This window comes from Gouania willdenowi, chromosome 8, assembly GCF_900634775.1.
Source record: "Gouania willdenowi chromosome 8, fGouWil2.1, whole genome shotgun sequence".
NCBI classification, from domain to species: Eukaryota; Metazoa; Chordata; class Actinopteri; order Blenniiformes; family Gobiesocidae; genus Gouania; species Gouania willdenowi.
The window spans coordinates 13,610,683-13,636,796 of NC_041051.1; the positions used below are offsets into that span (position 1 = coordinate 13,610,683).

A 26,114-nucleotide genomic window follows, 5' to 3' on the forward strand; every position below is an offset into this window, starting at 1 on the left:
AAACTCTAAATATCAGCTTTAAGCTTCTTTTGAAAACATTTGGTAAAGGTAGGTTGAACTTGTTTTAAATGGCTGCTATGCTAATCCTATAAAACCTAGTGTGGTAATTTGTATATGTAAAATATCTGCCCGCAACACAAAGTTCTTGAAATAATGTGATATTATTAATTCAAATACTTTAATCTTTTTCTTTCTATTTTTTGCTCAGTTTTGTCAAAAGTAATATTTGTTTGTTTTCATGCTTCACAAGTACCACAACTACACTCTGGGCAACACTTTGCATAGTAGTAAATAGCACTAAAACTTAACTGAAAAGTTTTTCCCCCATTCGCCCCATACTGGAGTCAAATCTTGGTACAACTTAACTAAAACTCTGACCTTACAAAAACCTATCACACTTTTATTTTGACACTGCTCAGAATCACATGCAAAAAAAGTCAATTCAACGTTACTTACAAACATGACACTTTTATTGAACTTTTTTCCTGAAGTTACAGAAACAAGAGAGTTAACTGTTGGTGGTTTTTTTTTTTGTTGTTTTTTTTTTTCTAATCAGGGAGTTGATGTTCTATACATAGGCATGCTGCGTCACCGCACAGTCATCGCTGTGAAAACCAATATTAGCCCCGCCCTGCTGTAGCAGTCTGAAGGCTAGACATATTGGGACAGGACAAGGTAAGGACATGTCAACCCCTGAGGAGGTTAGGGGTTGAAATCTGGTACCCGGGGATGACAAACGTAACATACAGATTTTGTGCAAAATTTCACCACAGTCTATTTGATGTTAAACACGGAGACAACATCAGTCAGAAGATTCTCTTTTTTTTTTACCCTTGAGTCTTCAAACGAACAGAGGAAGTAATAATTAGGTCCAGTGATGATGGCATTTGGTTCCTTTTTTTGGGAAACTTTCTGTCTTGGACCAATTCCCCCCATTTTTAATCTCTTTGCTTCTCAAGAACCAACTCTTATTTGTATTGAAGAAAGCACAGACGTTAAGTGTGTCATCTGATATACACTGAAGTTATGATTGCTGTCACATGACCCTTACATAAATAGTTAGTATTCAAAAGTACATCTGAGAAAGGTCTTATATGTAGAAATGGTGATAAGCATGCACAGATAGGTAGTCGACAAGTGCAAAATCTACAAAGTCACATCATGTTATTCTTTTCTGTACTCAAATTGAGTGAAAACATCACAAGTATTGAAGCCTCTCCATTCAGCTCATACACAGTGGCTTTGTCCCATTACTGCTGACACTTCAGAACCAAGTGGATGGTTCTCCATTCATTCATCTGAGGCCTGCAGTATATTATGATGAGATGAGCCCAAACAAAGTCTGGAGCTGTGGGACAAACTGTGTTTGGGCATGAAGCTGGCCTGCAAGTAGCAGTCCTATTTTAGAAGAGCCAGTGTGTAAGACCTAAACATACAGCAGCAGTCAAGGGTTGACCTGTGGTCTTTTTTTAGCTGTAAGATCAGGGATTGACACAGTGACTACTTTATTCCATTCTTCCAGCCTTTTTTTTTTTTTTTTTTTTTTTTTAATCCAGTATCATGAAATAATAACATCCATTATCATTTTGTACCCCAACAACAGCAAAGGGTGGACCACTGTCTTGAAAACGAGGCACTACCAACATGAAAGTCATCGGACCAAAAAGACAGAAAAATAAGAGCATATCTAGCACTGTATTGGCAAAGATTTCTAAAAATGCTAATTTAAAAAATAAAAACTTCAGCAAGACAAAAATAAAAACAATATATCAACAAGCAACTCTATAATTACAAAGAAAATGTTTGTGGGTTTTTTTTTCTTTTAAAAAAAAAACAGGATGAAATCAATTTGCAGTTGTCAGTTCTCCTGTAAGTCACTGGTGTCTAAACTCAACCTACAGTTAAAAAAAGGGGCAAAAGTAAACAAGCAAGCAAAGCTTTACAGCATCACTATGTACACAGCGTCTCCTGTGGAAGGGAGAGCTGGTGTCACGATGGAGAGACAGAGAGTCCAGAGAAACTAGAGTCCTTCTTGGATTGGAGACTGGAGCCGACCACAGGGTGACCACAGGAGGAGGAGGAAAAGGAGAGAGGGGGAGGGGGGGGGCTCTGCCAAATAAAGATCCACATGGACGCCTCACACATCACACAACAAACACACCAACAATCTAACCAGGGAGCCATTTTCTTCCTCACAGATTGCACTGTTGAATTTACTCCTCTGCTCACCACCTGCTCTGCTTCTCCTCCTCGTACTGTATATCCGATCCTTCGCTCTCCTCCTCGCTCCGTAAATCTGATCTTTTCTAAGGCTCCTGGATATCTCCACACACTAAATTTAGCCTGTCACTCACAGCTGTGTCTCCATCACTGTTGTGTTGTTTTCTGTACTTCCCTGCCTCACCGAAGACTCGTGTAGACCAATATTTATTAGCACCAAATAACAACGTGGACTCTTGTCACACACCCCCCCCCCCCCCCACCTAAGCTTGTGAAATCCCAACACTCACACTCGCACACACACACACACACACACACACAAACATTGATGGAGGAAGCTATTTCATTTCCTCGCTCTGTTTCCTGCTGATATAAAGTGACAGTTTCTGCTCGCTGCTTCAAACCGCCAGTAGCCACCGGTGATGGTGGGAGAGCACAGAGGTCTGACCTAGATTTATCAAACCGTGCCTTCCCGCCTGGTGACTGGCATCCTCCTCGTCCAATCATGACGCACCCTGCTCCATCCAACAGTAGTTCATTAGCAGCTTTGTGATCCCTTCGTTCAGGTGCATGTCACACTGGTTTGGAAGCGTCCGCAGCGGTTCAGTCGCAGTTCAGGCTTTGTAGTTTGTGTTTACAAAGTGTCCATGTCGGCCGTGGGGTGATGCATGAGGAGTTTGTCACAGAAATGCAAAGAGGGAGGATAAAGGCTCAGGGTTGAAGTCTGCTTCATTATGAGAGCTGTGGGGAACAGACACATGCTCTTTCCACTCACACACACACACACACACACACACACACACCCAGAAAGGTTCAATAGGTTGTATGTTTTTGGAGGGCGTTGGGGGAGCTGTACAGTTGCCCATGTGCTCTATCTTCACCTACGGCATGGATGGATGGAGGACAGAGCCAAATGTTTCCACTTGAGAGCCAGCATTGTGAGGAGGCATCCTGCCTGACCAGAGTACGGATAGAGAAGAGAAAAAAAAGCAAAAGATTTCACAGTTTTCACGGATTCCTTCAGTGCAGAGGAGCCACGGCAGCAAGTTATACCAAATATGGAGTTCTGACTATGAGTACTTTCAGGACTGAGTTGGTGTATTTAGTTTATTTTCTGATCTGCTGGCTATTGTTCAACTTTGGACACTCTTCAACAAAGACAAGACTTATTTGGCAGAAAAGCATCAGCTCTGTCCTCCATGCTCTAATGTTTCTTAACCTCCTTCACACTCATACAACACTTGTTTGGCACACAGTCAGTATTTAAGTCTGCACAAAGAGTGAAAGGGACGTGTAGGCGTCTGTGCTGTAAGTCCGTTCCAAACACACCAGGCCTCCTTGTTCCAGACCTCCTCACCCTCTTCATCCTCTTCATTTTCCATCACACATCCTCATTTTGAACCTCTCACCACAACTGCCTACCTGTGTAGGTGGGCGGGGCAGAGGGTACCTGGAGATGGAAGAGTAATTTTATGAAGTCAGTTACGGATTCACACATCGAACTTACACCAAAGGTTTTAGAACGCCACATTTTTTACAGTTTTTTTGCTGAATATTATTCAGTTTATTGTGTCATTGCACTCTGAAATGAAGGCATAGAACAAATAAGCAATTTGAGTTGAAAAATAAATCATGGAACAATACTGTTCACCTGATGCTCATGAGGGTCTGGTACCACAGTGTGTTCCAAGTAAGTAACCAAGAAAAGTTGGAACACCTGTAGGGATTAGTAGCACCAGCTTTCAAGGCTGATTCAACCTCCATGGCTGCAGAATAACTTTAAATTGTTAACCCACTTTGTGTTCCCTGAAAAAGGCCTATTTGTAGAATTCTGAAATGTACATTTTTTTTCAGTTTTGGGGAACCAAACCTTTTTTTAACCTCTGGCTGTTCAGTTCTTACCTTTGTACCATTTCAAGCTTTTCATTGGACTTGCAATAAAAATTAGGGTGTCCTAAAACTTTTGACCAGTAGTGTATTTCTGTAAATAAATCTGCACATGGTTTAAAAGTCTGTTTTTACATTCTTGAAAGTTAAACCTGAAACAAGCTGCTCACAATAGATTTTCCAGGGTTATTCATCTGTGAATAGTCCTGTGTGATATGGACCAAAAATTCATATCGCAATATTTTTTCTCAAAATGTCGACATACAATATAAACCTTGATATTTTTAACTAGATAAAGTCTTACCAGAAAGACAATTTACTGAGCTTTACATGTTTTGAGAAGTAGAGAAATAAATGACTAAAACCAGTATTTTAATACAAAATAATATGTAAAATAATAATATATTGATATAGGCGATTTTATAATTTTCTATATTACCAGAATAGAAAACTCAATATATTTTGGAGTCATTCCATGTATTTTTGTTGTTGAATTGTTTATTTCTGTAGTAATTTTCTGTGTTTTTGGGGTAACTTTTTTTGTGATGTTCTTGCCTTTGTCTGTATTTTTCTTATCCTCTTGTGTATTTTTATGTGTACCTGTTTTTTTTTTATAGTCATTTTGTGTATTTTTGTCGTCCTTTTGACATATTTTCATCAATATTGTAATTTTCTATATCGCTAAAATTGAAAACTTGATCTATCTTTAATATTGTTATATTGCCCAGGCCTAGCTGTGAACCATACATTCCGATATACAGATACAATTGAATAAATAAATACTCTTTATTGTGGTAAACCCATTCAAGTGCCACAAATAGCAACTTTTACATCTAGCCTTTCACATAGAGCCCAGGATATAGACAAAATTCTTGCAATCTTAATTTACTGTCTCCTGTTTAAACATTGCCAAATAGCTACGGTATATTTTAAAACAGGAGCATAACATTTTCGTTTCTTAAACAATCACAAAGGAAGTTGTGCCCACATTAATTTCTAAAGTAGCGCCTCCAGGAATCATGATGGTACTAATTTTGAAAAACAGTAATTCAATGAAAATGTGTTAACTTGACCTTTAATGAACATTGTTAACTAGTTTAAGAATCCTTGGATTCTCAGCTTTAATGTATCAATAAAACTCTAGGTCAGAGTTTGTGCAGGCCAGTCTTCTGAGTCCACACCAAAACATACTAATCTATATTATTAGGCATTTCATTTGTGCACTGGTGAATCCCACAGGAACGCCCAAACTGATACTAAATTTGGGAGCCTGAAATTGTCTAAAAGGCATTTGTATGATCTAATAGTGAGTTAAATGGAGATCATTTTCCTGGAATTTGGTGTGTAATTTTTATGCTCTGGTTATATATTTATTATAATATATACTGATACTTTGCTTGACATTTGTTTGATCATTTCACACTAGCATTTAATTGTCTGCTCTACACAATTCGAGGAGTAGTTGTGCGTTGTATCTACGTGTGGTAATTAAAATTTTCTGACAAAAGAAAATGACTACAGCCTGTCAAACTTTGCAATCGAACCAAAGCAGCAACATCCAATGAATTCATACATTTCACTGCAATAGCAGTGAAAAAAACCCCATGTAAATTATGTAAAGATTTTTTATTGTTGCCCAGTGGTCACACTGACCATTCATTCTGATAACTGAAGAGTGTGACAGATCACGTGATGGTCGTATAACTCACAGAATAAATGGCATTCACAGGTTATTTATACACCAGAAGTCTCTTCATCACAGATTGATGTCAGATGAGTGACCATTTGTAACAAATCATGCATGTGCCCACTAAATTCAACAGGCATGCACACACACTTCAGGATGCACGCACACATTCACACCACTCCCTCATTCCTGAGCAATGGCTTATGGTCCAGAACGCACAAAATGTGCATGCAGTCTGGATGGCGAGGTTGAATGAGAGAGCGGCGTGAGGGCGGCGTGTACCTGGGACTGGGAGGATGTACTCACCGCTCCCCCATTCAAGATCATGGTCATCTCGGTAGGCTGGTAGACGTTGCTGCGGAAAGGAGCACTGGGCCGGGGGCCAGCGTTACTGCTGTGCTGGCCAGCTCCACCTCCACTTCTCAATCCTGACATGGGATAAAGACAGTAGCAAATGGAGATCACTCATAGTGACTCAGACATTGCTGTCTTTCCTGGAGAAACACAAACACTTGCTGGTCCAAAGAATTCCCCCCGGAGCTCAACTCTAGCTGTGCATGCAAAAAATGTACAGTTGTTCTATTAGTCACTTTGACCTACATTCATGCCCTTCACAAATTATGCCTGTCAGCTCTACATAATGTGTTATTTCTGTACCTGCAGTGTTCTCATCACTGTATCCATATCCTTGGTTCTCCACAAACTGTCTGTGAGACAAAGGGATGTCTTCATCGAAACTCGTCTCCCTCATTCGTGTTGAGTTCTGCGATGTGTCAAAGTAGTCGGGGGCGGTGGGTCGAGGTGGGGGTCTCAGGCAAATGTGGGATTCAGGAATGGCGTGGAAGATCAGCAGCAGCCATCCCTGGGCCACCAAAGCAATCGCCAGCGTCGGGTCATTCCATTCCAGGGACATGTCGAACCAAGCGTTTCCATAAAGATAAAAGCCAATCCAAGCCACCCACAGCAGCAGTGACATCAGGCAGGCGACCAGCAGCCAGATAACACTACAGCGCCACTGATGTGTCTTCCCACACAGGGCCAGGGAGGCGGCGATGAACGCAGCCAGAAGAAGGGCTAGCACATAGCTACAGGCTAGGGAAAAGTCCATTGGTAGGTACTGGCAGGCAGCTCTTCCCTCTCTCAGCACGGTCAAGAGGAGCCACTCGGCAGCAATTATCCCCTGCACAGCACTCAAACCCAAAGCCAGACCAGTGAGGGCGCAGCCACCAGGGCTTCGACGCTCCCTCCCCAGTCGGCGCAGACGGACACCCTGAACTAGCAGACATGAGAAGCACACGGCAAACAGGAAACCCCAAAGGGCCCTGCGGAGCAGACACAGGGACTCGTCCTCCTCGATTAGATACGCAAAGCTCAGGCCAAACAAACCGATGACGCCAAGGAGCAGCAGGAGGATGGGTCCCACACCACTTCGCTTCTCAGCCTCACTGATGTGGCGTAAACGGCACAGCAAGATGAGGGCGAGTAAAATGGCAGCCAATGTTCCACCAGCAGCTACAGATTCAACAGCAACCCCCCATATGGAGTCCAAGTCACAGAGGAGAGTGTAGGGGCGCCCCAGGCCCCAGCCACAGCCTCTAGGGAGCGTCTCCGGCTGATCGGCAGAGTTTTGACTGTTGGCATGATGAGCAACAGTTAGCAGCGTCAGCAGCAGGACTGGTAGGAATGCCATCTAAGAGATCAATAGAGAAGACAGAGTGGGGGGGGGGGGCACAGAACAAAGGGCAAGATGGAAAGAAAGTAAATGGGAAACAGAAAAAGAAAGAGAAGTGAGTCATTCTGGTCATAAAAGCTATAGAGCAGAGCAGCCACTCGTTTTCATGGTAATCATCAATGTGACAATACAGACAATCAGCTCCTGCTGTCTTTTAAAAGAAAACAAAGGTCAGTGGTTTAAGCACGGGAAATTACATGCAGCCTTGCACATCTAAAACACACACACATAATGTTTCGTTTATGGTAACCTTATAGCCATATAAATACTGAACCTTTTGAGGTTCTTTTTTTTTGTTGCAAACAGTTTGATGTAAAAACACTGACACAAAAGCCTGGTCTGTAAATTGAGTCAAATCTGAGCTGCTCTTTGTCTCGTATCCAGCTGAGCAGCTACAGGAGCAATGGCAGCTTCGTGCAGGATACAGAGGACGTGACAAGTGCATACAAGGAATTTCACTCACTATCAGGCATTCGTGGGACAACACACAGCACTCAAACAGACAGCGCCTCCAGCAAAAGTACACAACATGTTGTGTTTTCTAAAGTAGTAGCCCCGAGACAGCAAAGTGGCAATTCAACAATGTCTCTGTTTGCCATTGTTTTTCTAACATAACTATAAACTATATTTCTTCATTCCATTCAGGGCTTAGCTGAGATGATCAATGTTGGAATGTCGCTGTCATGAAGCTTTAGAAATTCAGTCTGAGCTGGTTGACATGTTTGTTTTACAAAGCATGTACTTTAAGAATATCCTGCACTGAAGAACTTTTTAATTCTGTTGACCATCAGTCAGTCATAACAAGCTGAACAACTGAAAATAAAGCCGAGTACAATATCCACATACCACATTAAGAAGGCAACAGTGAGAATGTTTTAAAAGAAAAAGCAGTAGATCAGCAATGTTGGAGAAAGGGGAATGAACTCAGCCATTAGTTATTGCGATAGCCAAGATATTATAGCTTATCACGGGGACTTCCTTGCTAGAATCCTTGGCAATGGCTGGTTACATGGCAAGAATGTGGGAAACTTGGATAATTGGACACCCAACATTTATAAAAACAAACTGTTCTACTAGAAGATGGAAGCAACTACTAGGGGTAGTAAAGATAAATCAAGTTTTATGAAAAGATACGGCAAGAAAGAGCAAGCACACCAGGTGTAAGGAGAAGACTACGTCCCATCTATTAACAGGTCGTTTTTCATTCAAAGTTAACTCTAAATGCAATTACCTGACAATGACAGCAGATCTGTTCATGCTGATCTGAGCTACTGTAGGTATGAATAGCTGGACATCACTGGTCCAAGATATGATCCCTTCCTATTGGCTAAAGAAGCAATAAACTCCTGGCAGAAAACGGCCCTGTATCAGAAAGCTTCTAACTGATGGAAAAAACCCTGGGGGAGGAATTAAAGAGGCACATGGGCCAATGTACACAGAAAAGATTGAGAAAAGACATCAAAAAGGTGAGAGTAGTTACTGTTTGACAAAGCACTGGCTTGAGGCTGCAAGACTGGACAGATCAACCTTAAAGGGCCCATGTTACGCTAAATCAACTTTTCTGTGCTTTAAACATCATAAAAGTGTTATTTGGGCTTCATACACATGCCCAAAGTGTTTTTTTTTTTCATTAATTCCCTCAATCATTAGTTAGAGGGTGATTTGCTCCTTTCTTAATGCAGGGGGAGCCCAAACACCTCGCTCCTATTTGATGACGCGTTCCCACTTTGATGACGAATTTGACACGGCACTGAGCTGGAGAAGCCACGCCTCCAGGAAGATCTCTGCCGTGATTGACACATTCCAGCGTCCTTCGCGCAGTGCTAAGTATGTATTTTCTACAGTCTATGTATGTACCGGTGAATGCTCAGCCCCCACGCAAATCAGCCCGTTTGTGTAGAGTTGTTCAGAAAGTGACTTTTCAGAGGCTAAAACTCTGGAAAATAGGCGAGTTTGGGAAAATAAACCTCAAATACTATGTTTTGGGGTTAATGGAGATGGGTTAAAAATAGCATGACATGGGACCTTTAAATAGATTAATTACAAAATGCTTACAACTCCATGCCAGGCACATGGATAACATCACTGTAGAAATGAGGACAAAGTGATGCACTTGTTCTACTGTTCTTCTGATCAGGCCTAAAGCCGCTTAATCTAATCACCACAAAAACTGGGGTGTGACAGAATATGATACATGGAATAACCGTCAGCCACCTCCTCTACATGGAACATTAAACAATCCATTTTAGGACAGCAACGTGAATCATACTGGCATGCAAGACATACATGGAGCACCATAACTAGGTAACTATCCTGAACAGGAACATTTGTGCAGCATCTGAGTTGATGGAGGTCCCATGGTCAAGATGGTCAACACCTCTAAAAGTGGTTCAAAGAGCCGAGTAAAGATTCTGTGAGACTTCCAGACCAATATTGACAAACTGCAGTTAGACCAGCTAAATAAGGTAGTGGGGATTAACAATGCATTTATAGAGGCATCTTCGGAAACATGGGAAACTAGAAAAATGTGGCTAAAAGAGGAGCTAGGGAAGATGTGAAGGCTTAAGTTAACAGTGGTCCATGTGGCATTCTGGAGTGTTACTATCAAACTAGGAGAGTGGCTACAGAAGCTTCCAGGCTTTGCTTAAAGTGCCAACATTTTGAGAGGGCTTTTGTCTGACGTTCAGGATGAACAACAACAACAATGTTCATGTGAACAAACCACGCTCACTGCAAAAAGTCAACTCTAAGAAAGTAAAAAAAAGTATTAAAACAGGAAATAAAATGTTTTTCCTTCAAAAAAATATGTGCTGTGACGCATTTGCTCAACCTGGAATTTGACTCAAGACGACGGTTCTTCACATCTGATGTTGTTAAGGACCAGGATAGAGCAACACAAATCCTAGAGGCTTATCCATGTTTCAAAGAATTGGATCATGTAAGTACTGGATTTTAGAATACGTCTTACATTTGTTTGTTTTTATGAAACTATTTACATTATTCCAGGTACTGGATGAGATGCAGAGAATCCTTGAACCAAACAACTCCAACTGCATTGCGGAGACCATGAACAGATGGGAACACTTTTTCTCAAACGTTAAGTTCTACGGGAAGAAGGCCATGAAGCCGCCAAAGACTCTAAATAGTGTAATGATTTTAGAGACCATTTTGTAATAATAAGTCAACGTAAGCAACAAAAATAGCAATCTAGAAATTTTGGAAGCTTATTCAATTATAACCTGAAAATCCAAAGGCCCATCAATAGCAAACCCCTATTTGTTGTGGCTAACTGACTCAGCCTAAAGAACTATTATTTGAATGGTGCAGTTATACAGCAATCAAGATACATTTGTGATAAAACATAATAATATAAAAATAAATAATATTATATTTAATTATAATAATTGAAATAAAAGGACTGAATATTCCAAATGGACCTTTGACTCATTCAAATAATTTAAGATTTGTATTTGAGTACCTCTGATCTAGGATTTCACTCGAGCAGAGCGTAGGACCCTGAAGCCTGTGGTAGATTAATGTCCGCTATTCCGCTAGTCTTGTTATTTATTACCTTTTGAAGTGTCAATCGTCCCTGTAAAGCTGTTTTAATGAAGTGGTTGTTTACAACCTTATGGAAATATCATTATTAATTTCCTAGTGAGCCCAAGAGATGGCATAGCAGTAAAAGATGCATGTTTTCATGTTTATGTCTTGTGCATATTCATTGCCTAGATCTCTTTCATGTGTCCCTCTGAGATTACACTCCTCAGTAACAAAATCTATTCTGCCTGTTATTATCATTATTTATTAATTCACTTTTTTTTTGTTTTTGCAATAACTGTAGACTCACATTTAGTAACATGGAGATACGATCAAGCAAGACAAAGCCCCAATCACTCACTTTCTCTGATTATTATGCTTTTTTTTTATCCATGATAACCACAGTCACGCCCAATCTCTAGATTGTAGTAATAAAACAATGAGAGACAAAAAAATGACTGAAACATGCACTCACTCCTACTCTGAGCAAGCTTCTCCCACAAAGGTTTTTGAAAATATTTTCTACATAGCGTGTCCCTTTGTAATGGCAAAAAAAAAGCATGACAAATGCATTCAGAGGACATGGCATTTCAATTACAGCGCGTGATATTTTAGGTTCCTTTTTCCAGGGTGGAAAAGCAAATTTTGTGTAAAACATGGCAGCGTAATAATCATGCACACACAGTTACAAGTAGGCAGACACTGTATGACCCCCCCCCCCCCCCCCCCAAAAAAAGCCCAAAAGCCTCGTCTTTCTGCTGTAAGGACACACAAAGACCACATAGCCTCCTGCCTTTTGCAGCACTAAAGACGATTCTGCCATCTCATCCTCCCCTCCCCTGTATTTCTGCAGACATGTTTTTCTCTCTGTCACTCGCTTCATGCAGCCATTTTTGTCCCCCTCCATTAAAAAAAAAACCCTCTTCAAGACCATCTTTTCTCCAGCATAAAAATAGCATTTTCAGTCTTCTGACACTCAACTACTTTTTTTATTTCTGAATTTAACTAACTTCCTTCTATTTCATAGTTTTTCTCTTCCTTTATTGTACTCCTTCCTCCTCCTCTCTTTGCCAAACTCCAACTCTCTCTTCCCTTTGCCTTTTCTTCTTGCAAGGTCTCTTATGTAACAGAAAGAAGGATCCAGATAATGTCAACCCTGCTGCGTGGATGATGTTTCTCTGAAATCATCTTCCTCAATGCCAAGAAGCCTGAAGTCCATCTCTGTTTTGCATTGTGCATATTTGTGCAATTAAACTGCATGGGGTGCTTGGATAGAAATATTATAATACTGCTGTGAACACATAAATGTGTTTACATGTGCTGCACGGCCTTCACTTTGACAACATACAAATTGAATAAATGTTGCAAGTCGTCGTATACAATTACAACCTTCTATAAATATCAGTCAAAGCTCAGAGCCAGATGGTGTCTAATTACTGTGCTGATAATTAGGAGGATTATGAGGCTTTGACGACTCCCTAAATTCTCATTCTTCTCCAAATGTTCTATTTGTAACGTACATGGTGACTAAAAGCCCCAATATTCTCGGGCAGAAATGCGCGCGGAGTCCACCAGGTCAAATAAGTGCAAAGCTTAGATTTTACGACTGCACAAAATACTACTCGGCATTTATCTTTCACATCAAACTGCATTAAATATAACACGGACCTGCATTTCGCCCACCTGGTGAAACAAAGCAGGAGAGACTGGCAGATGAGCTACGAAAGTGAAACTTGATAAATTGTGTGATACATGTTGTACTGCATTTCGAGTTCTGATTTTTCCGCGCAGTTCTGGAGTCAAATGACGCTGATGGTGATGCCAAATGATGCTGGTGCGCGTTCACGAAAACTTGGAGAGCCGTCATAATAACCCGGAAATCAAAAACAATGAGAAAAAGACGGCTTGGAGACAAGCACAGTGGACTAAACTGTCTGGCTCCGCAGATGCACACAGAGGCATGTGCACAGATCTTGCAGTAAACAGTCACATGAACACGAGCAGTTTGTTCTACCATCTAAAAAGAAAACGTAATATGAGGAGAACCAGAGGACGCGCTTGACTCAAACGCAGTCTGTGTCCGACCACAGGAGTGAAGAAACAAGTCTGCGCTAATATACTGCAGACCTCTATTGCACAAGCTTTTTAAAGAGTACTCCCTATGATATAAAAAGAGCAAGCATAGAACTGACATTACAACAGCAGAATCATGACATGATTAAAACCTTAAAACCATACGTTAATGAGACAGAAAAGTCCAAACTGTAAGAGCAGCTCCCAAAGATCTCCGTGAATGAAGGTATTTCGTAACTATACAGACTTGCTGTCGAGTCGCACCACGGAGCTTTGTATGATAATAGAGTAAAGGATGCGCTGGAGTCATGGGGTCTCAGAGAAGAAGCTCAGGTGTGCATTACCACTGACAACAGCGCCAATGTGGTGAAGATAATGTGGTAGTGCATCGTTCACAAGCTCCATCTTGCCATCAATAGGTTTGAACTTTTGTGAGTAAGAGTGTAACATTATAAGCTATTTTAATTTACTTACTTTGTGTGTTCTTCAAGAAGTGAGCAACTGTTGTTGTTGACAATATTTTCGATTATAGAAAACAGCATGTGATGCTGTTTTTATTTCAAATATCAGCAATGTTATTTGTGTTTGTTTGCACTGTTTTGCACCATAGAGTGCAGAGTCAAGTGTGTGTTTTAAGATCTGCACAATAAATGTTCTCAAAATTACAATATATGTTTTTGTTTAAATGTTTTTTTTTCTCCTCTTTTCACTTTGTATGCACATGCTGTAACACTACAAGTAGTGCAATCTTTTTAAGACAGCAATGCATGTTTTGATATTGAAATTAAATAAAATTGTGACCATCACCAGCCCTCCCTAAGGAGGATATAAAAGTAGAGGGCAGTGTTACACCTAGGTGAGGGGGAAGGAAACAGGGAAGAGGGAGTCAGGGTAAGAAATGGAAGGGGTGGGGGAGAGTTGACTGATTTAAAGTGAGAGTGAGCTGTGATGTTATAGTTGTGCATATTGTGTAATCAGTTCAGCCAGTCTGGTGACAAGTGTGGAGAAATTGATAACACAGCACCCAGTAGGGCTGGGCGGTATACCGGTTCATACCGAATACCGGTATACAGTATATATTTGTTATAATATGAATTTTTAATATACCACCGTACCGGTGTATGTGATTACACAACAATCGGAACGTTACGCTGCACTTCTAAATAGGAATGTAAACAGTAACGCTCTGGTGTTAGTTACGGTGTAAATGGATAAGAAATACATTGAAAGCTCTGAAGCTGCATGTGTGCATGTGCCTGCGTGCGCATGCCTCTGCTACAGGATGACAACACTCACGGACAGACATAACGTATATCATGTCTATGCTCACGGAGGCACGGTTAGCTTAGCATGTTGGCAGTAACACACAAAAAAAGAGAGCAAAGGATCACAATTTGTCACAATTCCTATAATGTGGAAATAATTCCTGGTGGAGCTGCAAACAAAACGCTTCCTTATTCACCATTAGAAACCACCACACCACTGAGTATGCAGCATTTAAAGCTAGAAATCAAGCTAATGCTAAAGCTAAGCTAGCGGGGCAAAGAGCCAGTGGGTGTTACGTGCGTGGATACCTTAACATCAGACGAAATCGGGCTGTTATTCTACAATATTCACTAATCATGACAGTAAAATAGACCATCCTAAGTCAATCTACTGCAGTAATTCCTCTCTCAACCAGTAGAAAATGCTGTGAACACCTGATTAAGCTTGAAAAAATTAAAAAAAAAACCCATCATATACCATGAAACCGTTAGAATTTTTGAAAAATACCGTGATATGAATTTTTGGTCATACCGCCCAGCCCGAGCACCCAGCTTAAGTATAATGATGGTGGCCATGAACAGAGGGAAGGAGTGAGTGGTAATACCTAAAACTGGTATTTGGAATCAACATGTCTAAGGTTAAGCCCAGTACCAGTTTATCCCACAGCTCAAGGCGTGCCAGTGCATCCATGACCAATGTATGTGCAAGAACCGCTTCTGCGAACCCAAGCACAGCGCCATGACCAAAAAAAGCAACCAGGCTGGCAGAAACAAAGGGAGCCAAGGAGCCCCAGGCCACCCCCCCCATGACTGAGCAGCGCCCTTAAATGCCCCAGAGATCCCAGGCCGAGAGGCAGCCACCGCCCCCTACACACATACCAGAGAAAGCCCCAAGAAGCCGAGGACCCAGCGCAACTAAATGATGTTTTTTTTAAACCAATTTAGCTTTGCTAAAGGACTATGGTATATACAATAACCCATTCAGAAACAATTATTATCGCGATATGTATTTTAGGCCATATCGCCCAGGCCTAGCTTCCACCCCCTGCGTATCGGAGTGGTGGTTTGGGCTCACCAGCGTCTCTACTTCCTGAGGCGTTCTAGTCGAGGGGGGCTCAGTCCTGACCTTCTTCTACAGATGTGTGGTGGAAAAACGTCCTCCTGAACCACGGAGGACCCCACCCACCCTGCATACAAACTCTTTACCCCCCTCCCCTCAGGAAGAGGGCTGCGGAGCATCAAATGCAGGACTACCAGAATAAGGAACAGCTTCTTTCCTGAAGCTGTTAGACCTTTAAACTCTGGTGAAGCTCTGTAGACACATTTGAACTCTATTCACCATCTGCTGCTGCTGTGAAACTTATTTTGTACAAATCTGCTTTTCTCTATTTAATTATGACATTTTTCTTGTATTTCTTAAGGGCTAAACGCGTGACTCTGGCACAAAATTCCTTTATGCCCCTGTACTTATGAAAATGAATAGAAATAAAATATCCTTGAACATTACAGTAATAGCAATAATAATTGCTGACAGGAATACCTTCAGATAATCTAGAAAACCATCATTTCTTCATATTGGTTGCACATATTATGCAGTGAACTTAAAAAGAACCCCAAATCAAGAAAAGTGTATTTACAGTATATTGTATATTCTTTTGTTTCTCGGACGGGATATTTATTAAAGGTGCAGTCATTTGAGCTACTGTACATCATATATCTTTTCATTACAATGACTTTGCAGTATTTGTCAGACACAACAAAGGAGAACTAAAAGCAAAGTCAGCTAGAATTCCCAATGGAAATCTTAAAATCCTAAACCCTGTAAATGTCTGGCCATTGTGTGTATCTGATCAATACAAACAGTGATGAGTGTGATTTTATATCTGTCATAGTTGACATTTCAAAAGAGCTGCAACGTAGTGATCAGGACACAGACATGTCATTCTCCGCTAGCAAACACCTAGGGTGACACGTTTTTGCCCTCTCGCCAAACTTTGCACACATGGATACAAATTTCACAACAGAAAAGTAGGTGTTAAAATTTTTAAAAAGTGGTGTCAGGAGGTTTTCATTTGCATTCTCTAAACGCGACTAACAGTAACCTCAGAGAATTAAATGTAATGCTGCGTGTGTACAGTATTTTTTGAATTAACAAACCTGTCCTTGTCAGAGTGCAAAATGGCCCAATTTTAAAAAGATGCCACACTTGCGGCACAAACTTCCTAGATGCTATATACAGTATATATACAGTATATATGTGCAAACTAAATAAAAATAACAAGATTAATATTATTATTATCTTGTTATTTTTATTTAGTTTGCACATATTAGTCTAACTACTCTTATATTTATGTTTATACTTCTTTTTTTTATTTATTTTTTATTTATTTTCTTTATTTTTCTTTATTCTAGTTGATTGTTATTATTTAATGTTACACTACCTGAGAGAGCACAGGTCACCAAAAGAAATTCCTCGTGTGTATTCATACACCCTTGGCCAATAAAGTTGATTCTGATTCTGATATATATACAGTATATATATATATATATATATATATATATATATATATATATATAAAGCATCTGACAGTGGAAGTATTTCCTCCGGTATCTTCAGACTTCAACCTAATTAGGCCTCATTATCATGTGACTGCGCTCACATCATAACCATATGCTAATGACGTTGACAATTACCAGCGCCAACGTTTAATCCCAAGCCTCACTTTCCTCTTTGCCCCTTTTTTCCTTAAACATTACAATCAAGCTGGAGGTCTGATTTGGAGCTTCTGAAGTCCAATGGATTACAAGTACTCAATATACTGTAATTGAATTGCTTTTAAGTATATTTCTAAAACAGTAATTCTACTTGTACATAAGTACCGTTTAAATAACCATTACTGAGTAAATTGTTATTTTTTTTGTTTTAAAATGATCAAATTCACATTGTGAAACAACAAAAAAATAATATGACCAGACAACAATCAAATGCATCACATCATAACCGACCAATCAGCTTAATTCTAATGCATGGCACCAAAACAGCGTTGAATGCTGGTTATTTTCTCAGTTTTAGACGTCATAACTGTAGCTATACTTAGAGCCTGAGAATTTTTTTCAATTCTTGATTGAATTCATTGGTGTAATTACATTTTTTAAAAGAATTGTACATTTTGACAAACCATTTATTCTATACAGATGCCTTTGTGGAAAATAAATTAAGTTCCAATTGTGCAAGATTTCATCTCTTCCTTTTTAAGTTTATACATGAGATTTTTACTGTATGCAAGAGAACCGTGGCAGGATTTATTACTAAAAATAAACGTGGTGGGTGAAAGTAACTAGTAACTTTTATCTTGAGTTAGGGCTGGGCGATATCTCAATATTTTTTTTCTTCAAATGGTGATATATGATATAAATCTTGATATTTTTATTTCAAGTAAAGTCAGACCAGAAAAAACAAATCTGGGTTCCATTTGCTGATGCAAAATGCCACACAGACACATTTATTAACCAACAGCTGCACAATTCTGTGGTGTGGCTTGTTTAGAGGAAGGTCTGGGTTAGGAACATACTAGGACGGACACCTGCAAAACGAAGTCCGCGAGGAGTCTGCCAGGCCAATTAAATGCAAAACTCAGATTTACGACCGCGCGGACTTCTCCGAAGACCTGGTGTCACACAAAACACTGCTGGGCATTGTATCGACCTGCATTAAATGTAACACCGACCTTCATTTCACCGCCTGGTGAAACAGAGCAAGAGAGATGAACACGAGCTTAGAGGAGAGACTGGCAGACGAGCTACGAAAATACCCACACCTTTAAAACACCTCCCAGGAGTACAAGGACTACAGAGAAGCGATAAGGATTGTGGGAAATGTAGGATTTTGATGGAAACTACTATGCGGCGGTGTTCGATCCTTAACTGTGCTTTTCATGCTGTTCTGAGAAGTAGTGAAAACAGCGACTCCTGAAACAAGTATTTCAAACAAAATTAGCTATAATATATATATATATATATATATATACGTATATATCATTATAGGCAATATTGTAATTTCCTATATCGCCAAAATAGAAAACTTGTTATATCTTGAATCTTGATATATTGCCCAGCCCTACTTTGAGCACTATTTAATTGAGCTACTTTTTACTTGTACTTGAGTATTTTATGTATGACTTACTTGTACTGGTACTTGACTACAAATTCAATCAAGTACCAGTACTTATACTTGAGTAGGAAATATCAGTAGTTTTTACACCTCTGCATGTGTTTGTCTGTGTGTCTCCATTGGATATGAATGAGAATCTTACATGATAGGAAAAGGAATGAGAATGAGGTTGATCACAGCAACCTGAGGAGATGAGTTTGGGTTAGAATGCTTGATTGTGTTTAGAGGAGAAGGCGGATGTGCAGGAGTGCAGCCCTGAGTGTGTGAGTGTATCTCTATCTGTGTGTACTTGTGTGCGTGTGTTTGGAAGGGGAGGAAGGGAGGGTCGGGTGCATAAACCCAAATGCAGACGGGGTTCTACAGTATGTGTGGCTATTGCACCCGCAACCACTAACTGAGCTGTGACATGTAAACATAAAGCAGTCTCTCTCTCTCTCGCACACACACACATTCATCCAAACATGGTACATATGGCTACAGCCTGGAGGAGATACTGTAGCTCCATCTTTTCTCTAGAGAAGACTTAGAAGCTCATGGAGGTTCTCTGAGAACAAGCTGCTCTACTCTGAATATTGATTAATGACAAAAAAACACTCTGAAATAAGCCAGCACATACAACACTCACTGATTTATTCACAACACTAAGCCAGGACATGCACAGACATCCATTTACACCCAAGCTTCCCTATATGTAACAAGACCCCAGTGGGCTTTAAAGAGCAATTGGTTGATGAATTAGAAATATCCTCTTCAGGGCCAGGCCAACAAACAGAGGGCCTTAGTGGGTTTGCCCTTGGTTTTAGTTAAACTCACCAGCAGTTTAATGCAAAAATAAGTAAAAGGTTTTTTCCATTCCTTTTTTTTCCCATTCTCCCCCACTCAACAATTCCAGCAGCCACATGCGGCTCCCTGGGGGGTTCCAGAAAACTGTTTGTAGAGGGGAAAGCAGTCATTGAGGCCATTGTTTTGTGTGTGTGTGTGTGTGTGTGTGTGTGTGTGTGTGTGTGTGTGTGTGTGTGTGTGTGTGTGGGTGAAGCCCAATGAAAGACACACAACGTTTTGATTCTGGTGAGAAAATAAATCATGCAAAGGTCCATGAGCACCCCACAGGCCCACAATGGTTCCTTCTCTCTCTCTCTCTCTCTCTCTCTCTCTCTCTCTCTCTCTCACACACACACACACAACAAACACACACACACACACACACACACACACACTGTTGTATCTTATCGCTCCTTAGGTCAAGGCCATAATGCGCCACGTTCCGTGCGTAAATGTGCATCTGTAACACGGTGTACTCGCACTACTTCACGCACCTTTGGCGCATCGACGACGGCTTTTTGTTATTTCCGATCCCGTCCTCAATGGGTACTGACAGGGATGCTCACACACACACACACACACACACACACACACACACACACACACACACACACACACACACACACACACACACACACACACACAATTGATGCATCCTATTTTTTTTTTTTTTTTTTACATCTCACACACGCACAGATTTCTAAATAGTGGCGCTTTCACAATAAAAAGCACATGATACACTCATCTCCCCCCCACCCCCCTGTTTTAGGTCAGTATTCTCCAGCTTCATGCTAAGCAGCACGTACCTTGGTCGATGCAACAGACGTGATGTAGAAGAAGAAGGATGCACAGCTGTCAGGTTTGCTGGGAGACAGATTATTCTAAAATGTCACATTTCGGAGCGCGCTCTGTCAGTGCGTGTGCGTGCGTCTCCATTCACATGAGCACAGGAGGTTCCTCCCGGTTTTCAAACCATAGACTGCAGCCTGGTATTCGATGTCCTCAGATGGAGAAATGGCAATGTGTGGAAGTCCAAACAGATCAGAGATGTGAGGGTCACGGTGCAGAAGACGCGTCGTTCTGGGTTTTTCCCCCTAAATCCTTTGTTCAGCGGTGCGCATCTTTGAGGTTCTCACAGCGATGCGAAGTGCACGGACTGTGTGAACATGAGAGCGGGTTGTGTGTGTCTGTGTGTCTGTGCTGACAGACACTGCTGCTGCTGCTGCTGCTACTGCGCCTCTCCCGGCTGAATGCATCACCAAAATCTGCGCTCCGTGCGTAATGGTTAATCCGTGCGCGCACAGAAAAAGTGACAGTTTCCCCAGAGCCTCCACACAGCGCTCTGTGTGCCCCCCCAGGTCTACCAGATCAGCTCAGCTCTGAGTCCAGCCCTCACATTATTAGACAGTATTAAACAGGGAGGGAGTGTTTACACTAACAAATAAAAACCCTGTGCGTTAAAGCGCGTCACTGCATCTGCTCAAACAACAGCACTGATACTGTTTATCGGCTCTACTGAGCTGAATGTCAGAAAATACAACTTTTTTGTCAGTTTCATCTATTACAATTCCACTTCCGCTTGGATCCTTCAGAATAAAAGCTTTTTGAAATGACCCTATTTTGATATCAATATTTTCCTGGTGAAGCTAAAGACATAATTACTTTTTGATCATGTTTATTACACTGTATTATAAATACAGACTAGATAGGATTAGTGACAAGCTGTGCCAACTCATATATATTTTAACTGTATTATTATTATTATTATTATTATTATTATTATTATTAATAACTAGATTTGTATTTGACAAAGTGAAACTATAGAATACTGTTGTTTATGAATGTGTTTTGTTTTAATTTTAAAAAGTGTTTGATATATTGAAAAAATGTATTTATCATTTTTTTAAAACAATTACGAGACATTCCAGGTGACCCCGTTTAAATTCCAGGCGACCCCAATAGGGTGTCCCAACCCAAGGGTTAAAAAACACTGGATTATCTGTTCGAAATTTTATGTACACCATGGATTACTACAATGGCCCTCATTCTGTACTTTCTATTGGAATAAACACTCTGTTCTTCAGCAGTTTAAATTACAGCTGCTGCTCCGTTAAATGTTTGCGGCTCTTTCTGCCTTCAGCTACTACGCTACCAAAACAAAAGCTGCACTTTTGGAGATCCCTGACCCATCCAATCCAGATTGATACTAATCACATCCGATTAAATAACTTTCCTCCAATTTTCCCACTTTTAGGAAAATTAATTGCATTGAGAAAAAAAAAAAAAAAAAACCTTCATCAAAATGATCCCCATTTTGAGCAGAATTACCAGGCCAAGCATTGTAAAGACCTGTGAGGTAATGATGCAGTGGAACAGAGCAATATTAAAATGAATCAATGTAATTGACCTAATCTGAAGACCTAATATAATGGCTCATAAGTATGATTCATATTAAAAGTGGTATTGATGATAATCAAAACAAATTATTTAATGCATATTTTGGAAAGTTTTTTTCATCTTTTTTTTTTGTGATGACCTGACAGATGGAGCCGAGTTTCTAACCATTACTGCCAAACAATGAGCATAATATTCCAGTAATCTGAATTAATCAAAAAAAGGCTTTATATATTCCTGACAGCATCTTTTTTTTTCTTCTTTTTTCCTCAAAGAATCATGCTCTCTTATTTTGATAGTCGTCTAATGTGATTTCCTGTATCCCTCTGGTAACCCCTGAAAGCTTGACATAGTGGCTGACTGCTGTGATGCCTATTATTTCTCAGTCACATCACATGCTTGTTGCCTCAGCTGTTTCAGTCCATCAGGCCCAGGAGGCTTTCAGCTACACCCCCACTTTCCTTCTTCCACCTCCTCCTTCCTACACAAACACAAAAGCCGGATTCCCATCCTGCTTTTGTCCAAGTGCAGGATGTGAATTGTAGCTCGGCACCATTTTGCAGAGATTTTCCAAAAAAAAAAAAAAAAAAAAAAACTCACACCTCTGCAGTTTTGCAGAAGAAGCAGCCATGATGTCTCCAGTTCACTATACTGGTGCTGGTGTAAAAAAAATGTCTCCACAGGCAGTTAATGCAATAATGCACTGTTAATAATGATGCTAACATGTGTACCAGCTTTTGAATGCAATAGCTAACTGAAAACATTTCTCCCCCATCTGCATGGGAGCACCCTGGGCTTTGATTTCCCCACTTTTTCATTCATGGATGCACAAACTCATACATACAAACATGCACTAACAGGCTGTTATAAGCATTAGGAAGGCATATTATAAGGAGTGGCAGCTGAAGATGTGGGGCTAAGCTGACAGGTGCAGGCTGAGAGTGACAGCATGGGAACAAGAGGTGGGGGATGGGATGGGATGGGGGGGTAGGGTAAGTCACCCCTCACCAAGGACCATTTAGGAGATAAATGGATCTCCCTCTTCACTACATGTGCCGTATATCACGGTCTCCATCCTCGCTCTCATTGTGGAGGAAAATGGTGACAGGTGGAGGAAGTCATCGTACGCTCACACATTGTTAAACACAGTAAATGGAAATGAATTCACGTCCCCTTGTGAATACTTCATCAGGTCAGAGTCACGGGGTAATTAATAGGCTTATTACAGCATAATTAATGAATGCGAAGGAGTGAGTGTAAGTCGGATGGACAGTTAGTCCTGGAAAAGGAGTCAACTTGGTGTATTTTGCGCTTGTGAGACAAATAATGTGACAGCAACAAGATGATGGATGTTTCTGGTTGTTACGCTTTAGTGTGTGTGTGTTGCCATGAATCTGACGTATGATTCACAATACAATATATCCCGATATTAAACAATACGATATACATCACGATATATCGCGATGTCAGCAATTACAAATGTCACCTTTACAAGTACAAAATGGTGTGAAATACAATTTATTTAATTTTTTTTTTCCAAACTTGCAAGAACAAGTAAACGCTAACCAACCAATTCAAGTATCAAATATCAAAAACAAGTGGTATGTTTATCAAACTGTCAAATTATATTTTATCTTTGAAAACAAAAAAAATAGTTTAACTTTTGCTTCTACAACTGATTCTGATTCTGTTAAGCTCTTAAATTCTTTAAAAAAAAAAGAAAAGAAAAGTAACCACATACATCTATAAAAGTGCCAAGTAAAGTGCGATCAACTTCCAAGCTAAAATGCATTGAGTAGTGAGGTAGTTTAACAAGGTCTGATGTGGTTCACTTGTAACTGGGCGTTTATGCTTTATGCATATGTTAGCGCAATGAAAAAAAAAACAAAAAAAAGAACATCTTTAATAATATATTTTTGGACATTTTTTGGGATCGATATGATAATCGCACGGTGAAATATCGTGACATATTGCCATTTTTTTCCTACACCCTTACACTCTACTGCTGAAAATATCGACTGCTACAACATCAGCACACATGTATTTAATGACATCCTATTCCGAATCTTTAGGGTTTAATATAGAGCTGACATGCCCTTCACATGCTTATTAATATAGCACATTTGTGAGGTCAGGCACTGATGTTGGATGAGCAGGTGCGTCTCTATTCATCTTCAACCTAAAGCTGTTTTGTCAGGTTGAGGTCATGACTCGAGCTCGTCATGTTGTTCTGAGTCAAAGTCTCTCCATGTCTTTATGAAACACACTCATTACTCTGCACAATACACTCAGACAAACCCAGAATATTCCAGTAAAATGCCGATAGAAGAAAGTGAGTCAACATGCCAGAGAACGTGTCTTCCTGCTCTAATTCATCTACTGAGATAAAATCTTTCAAGTCACAGTTTTTGTTTTGTTTTTGTTGTTAAATCTGCTCTGTTGACCCCATGATGATTGAAAACCTGAAACTTTTGATCGTAGAGAATTCATCATTTGTGGCTCAGCATCCACCGACTCCTTTAGTGATTGAGGTGTTGTTGTTCCCTGTGGCTTTATTTAGAGGATGACAAGGTAAATCTGGATCATTGTGATCATGTGTTTTGGTCAGTGACTAATATAACTTCAGAAGCAGGAACTGGGCTATGTTTGTCTCCACTTGCTCAGATGTCTTTTCACATAGACAGGACGGGTCACATGAACTATATGTCATGTTGTTATTCAGCTTATAATGAATTGTATTTGTAAAGACTATAATGGGCCAAAAGCAGACAAAAAGAGTGGACAAAAAATGGGCAAATAAAGAGGAACCAGGTGGTATGTAGTGGTAAAGGGTAGTTTAAATGAGCAAAATGTGCCAAACAATAGTGAAAAAGGGCATAAATGTGAAACAAAAAGAGGCAAAATGGAAAAATAAAAGAAAAAAAAGTGGTATTTATTGGGCAAAAGTTAGCATATTTGGATGAAAATATGCCAAAAAAATTAAAGAAATAACAAAAAAATTATAAAAGTGTCAAAAACAGCTTGCAAAAATGGACAAAAAACAGGAAATAAGGGATATTTATTGGCAAAAGGTAGCTAAAGATAAACGTGTCAGAACTTTGTGAAAATGGGACAAGGAAGTTGCAAAACGACCAAAGGACATAGGTAAAAAAGGAGTTTATAATAATTCAAATTAAGACATAAAGAGCCAGATGTTGAGCATCACTAAAGCATAACAGCTTCTATATGGAGTCCTCTGATAATGTAGTGGGCTGGTCTGGACACAAAAAGCCAGGGCTGAATTTTTGTCCCAGTCCACCCCTGGACGTATCCCTGTATTATTTTATGTTCTCTTTCTCTCAGTCATTCCTTTATTTAAAAAAAACCCATGCATGTCCCTTCATGTTGCCTCACCATCTCCAAGCTTCATTCTGCACTGCACAACAAACCAGTAACAGCAGGGTGGTCGACATAGTGCCCTGTGCATCTGATTCCACTGCTTGTGACCTCACAGGATGAACCCGCTACGACAGGATGCATGTGTTGAAAATCAGCAGGAAGAGAGCATCACACACAACCCATTTCTAAAGGCTTGCTGTATACAACATAGACAAAGGAAGTGGAAATGTTACCCAGAGAGTTTCTATTTGACAAGCCAAAGGGTTCAAGGCCTTAGATTGGGTGTAGAAGTATGAAAGCCCGGTGATTCTTCCTTGTTTGCGTATAGTTTTTTTTTTTTGTTTTTTTTTTGTTAAATCAGGGTTATTAAAATGTAAAGATATACAGTAATTGAATTGCAAACATTAGTTTTCATGTCTAAAGGCAAAAGCAGAGTGCGTTCAAAGGTTATTTGTGAGTGCGTCTGAGAATGAGGATCACAGAAGAAAACGAGATTTTAAACACCAAGTAGTTCGTACTACTTTAAGACTAATGTGCATGTCTGTTGTCGGTGTAAGGTAGTTGAATGCTCAACAAAATGATTTGAAAAAATGTGTGTTTGGCAAAAAAAAAAGAAAAGGTTATTGATAAGGGAAGGTTGGTGGGGTCATTAATTATGTTAAGGGGCAGAAATATAAGAATGCATTCTTCTTACTTTCCAATCATAATTTTTGTTCATTTAGACTGTGATATTATTTGATGTCATAATCTATGTTGGTGTGCGTTTTCATGAAATGAACAATTAAATAAATAAATAGTACAAAGCACAGGCAGAGTTCTCCCTGTTGCACCGACTGATTTAATCCCATCATTAGTTTATCAGTACGTTTTAGGATCACTTGTATATAATCTCCCCATCTTTCTGCAAATCTTTTGAGTTGTAACATGTAATGCAGGGATGTTTCA

At 40.1% G+C, this 26,114-nt stretch overlaps 1 protein-coding gene across 1 annotated transcript; it reads right to left on the bottom strand.

The window, feature by feature from the left end:
- Window positions 1–453: 453 nt before the first annotated feature.
- gprc5ba (G protein-coupled receptor, class C, group 5, member Ba) lies at window positions 454–20,941 on the bottom strand. The gene is made up of 4 exons (XM_028454836.1): window positions 20,204–20,941; window positions 6,452–7,484; window positions 6,101–6,222; window positions 454–3,670 (listed from the first exon to the last, which is right to left on the bottom strand). Exons 2-4 carry the CDS (start codon window positions 7,482–7,484, stop codon window positions 3,626–3,628), a joined length of 1,200 nt encoding a protein of 399 aa, XP_028310637.1. The 5' UTR covers window positions 20,204–20,941; the 3' UTR covers window positions 454–3,625.
- Between the last annotated feature and the right edge of the window lie 5,173 nt (window positions 20,942–26,114).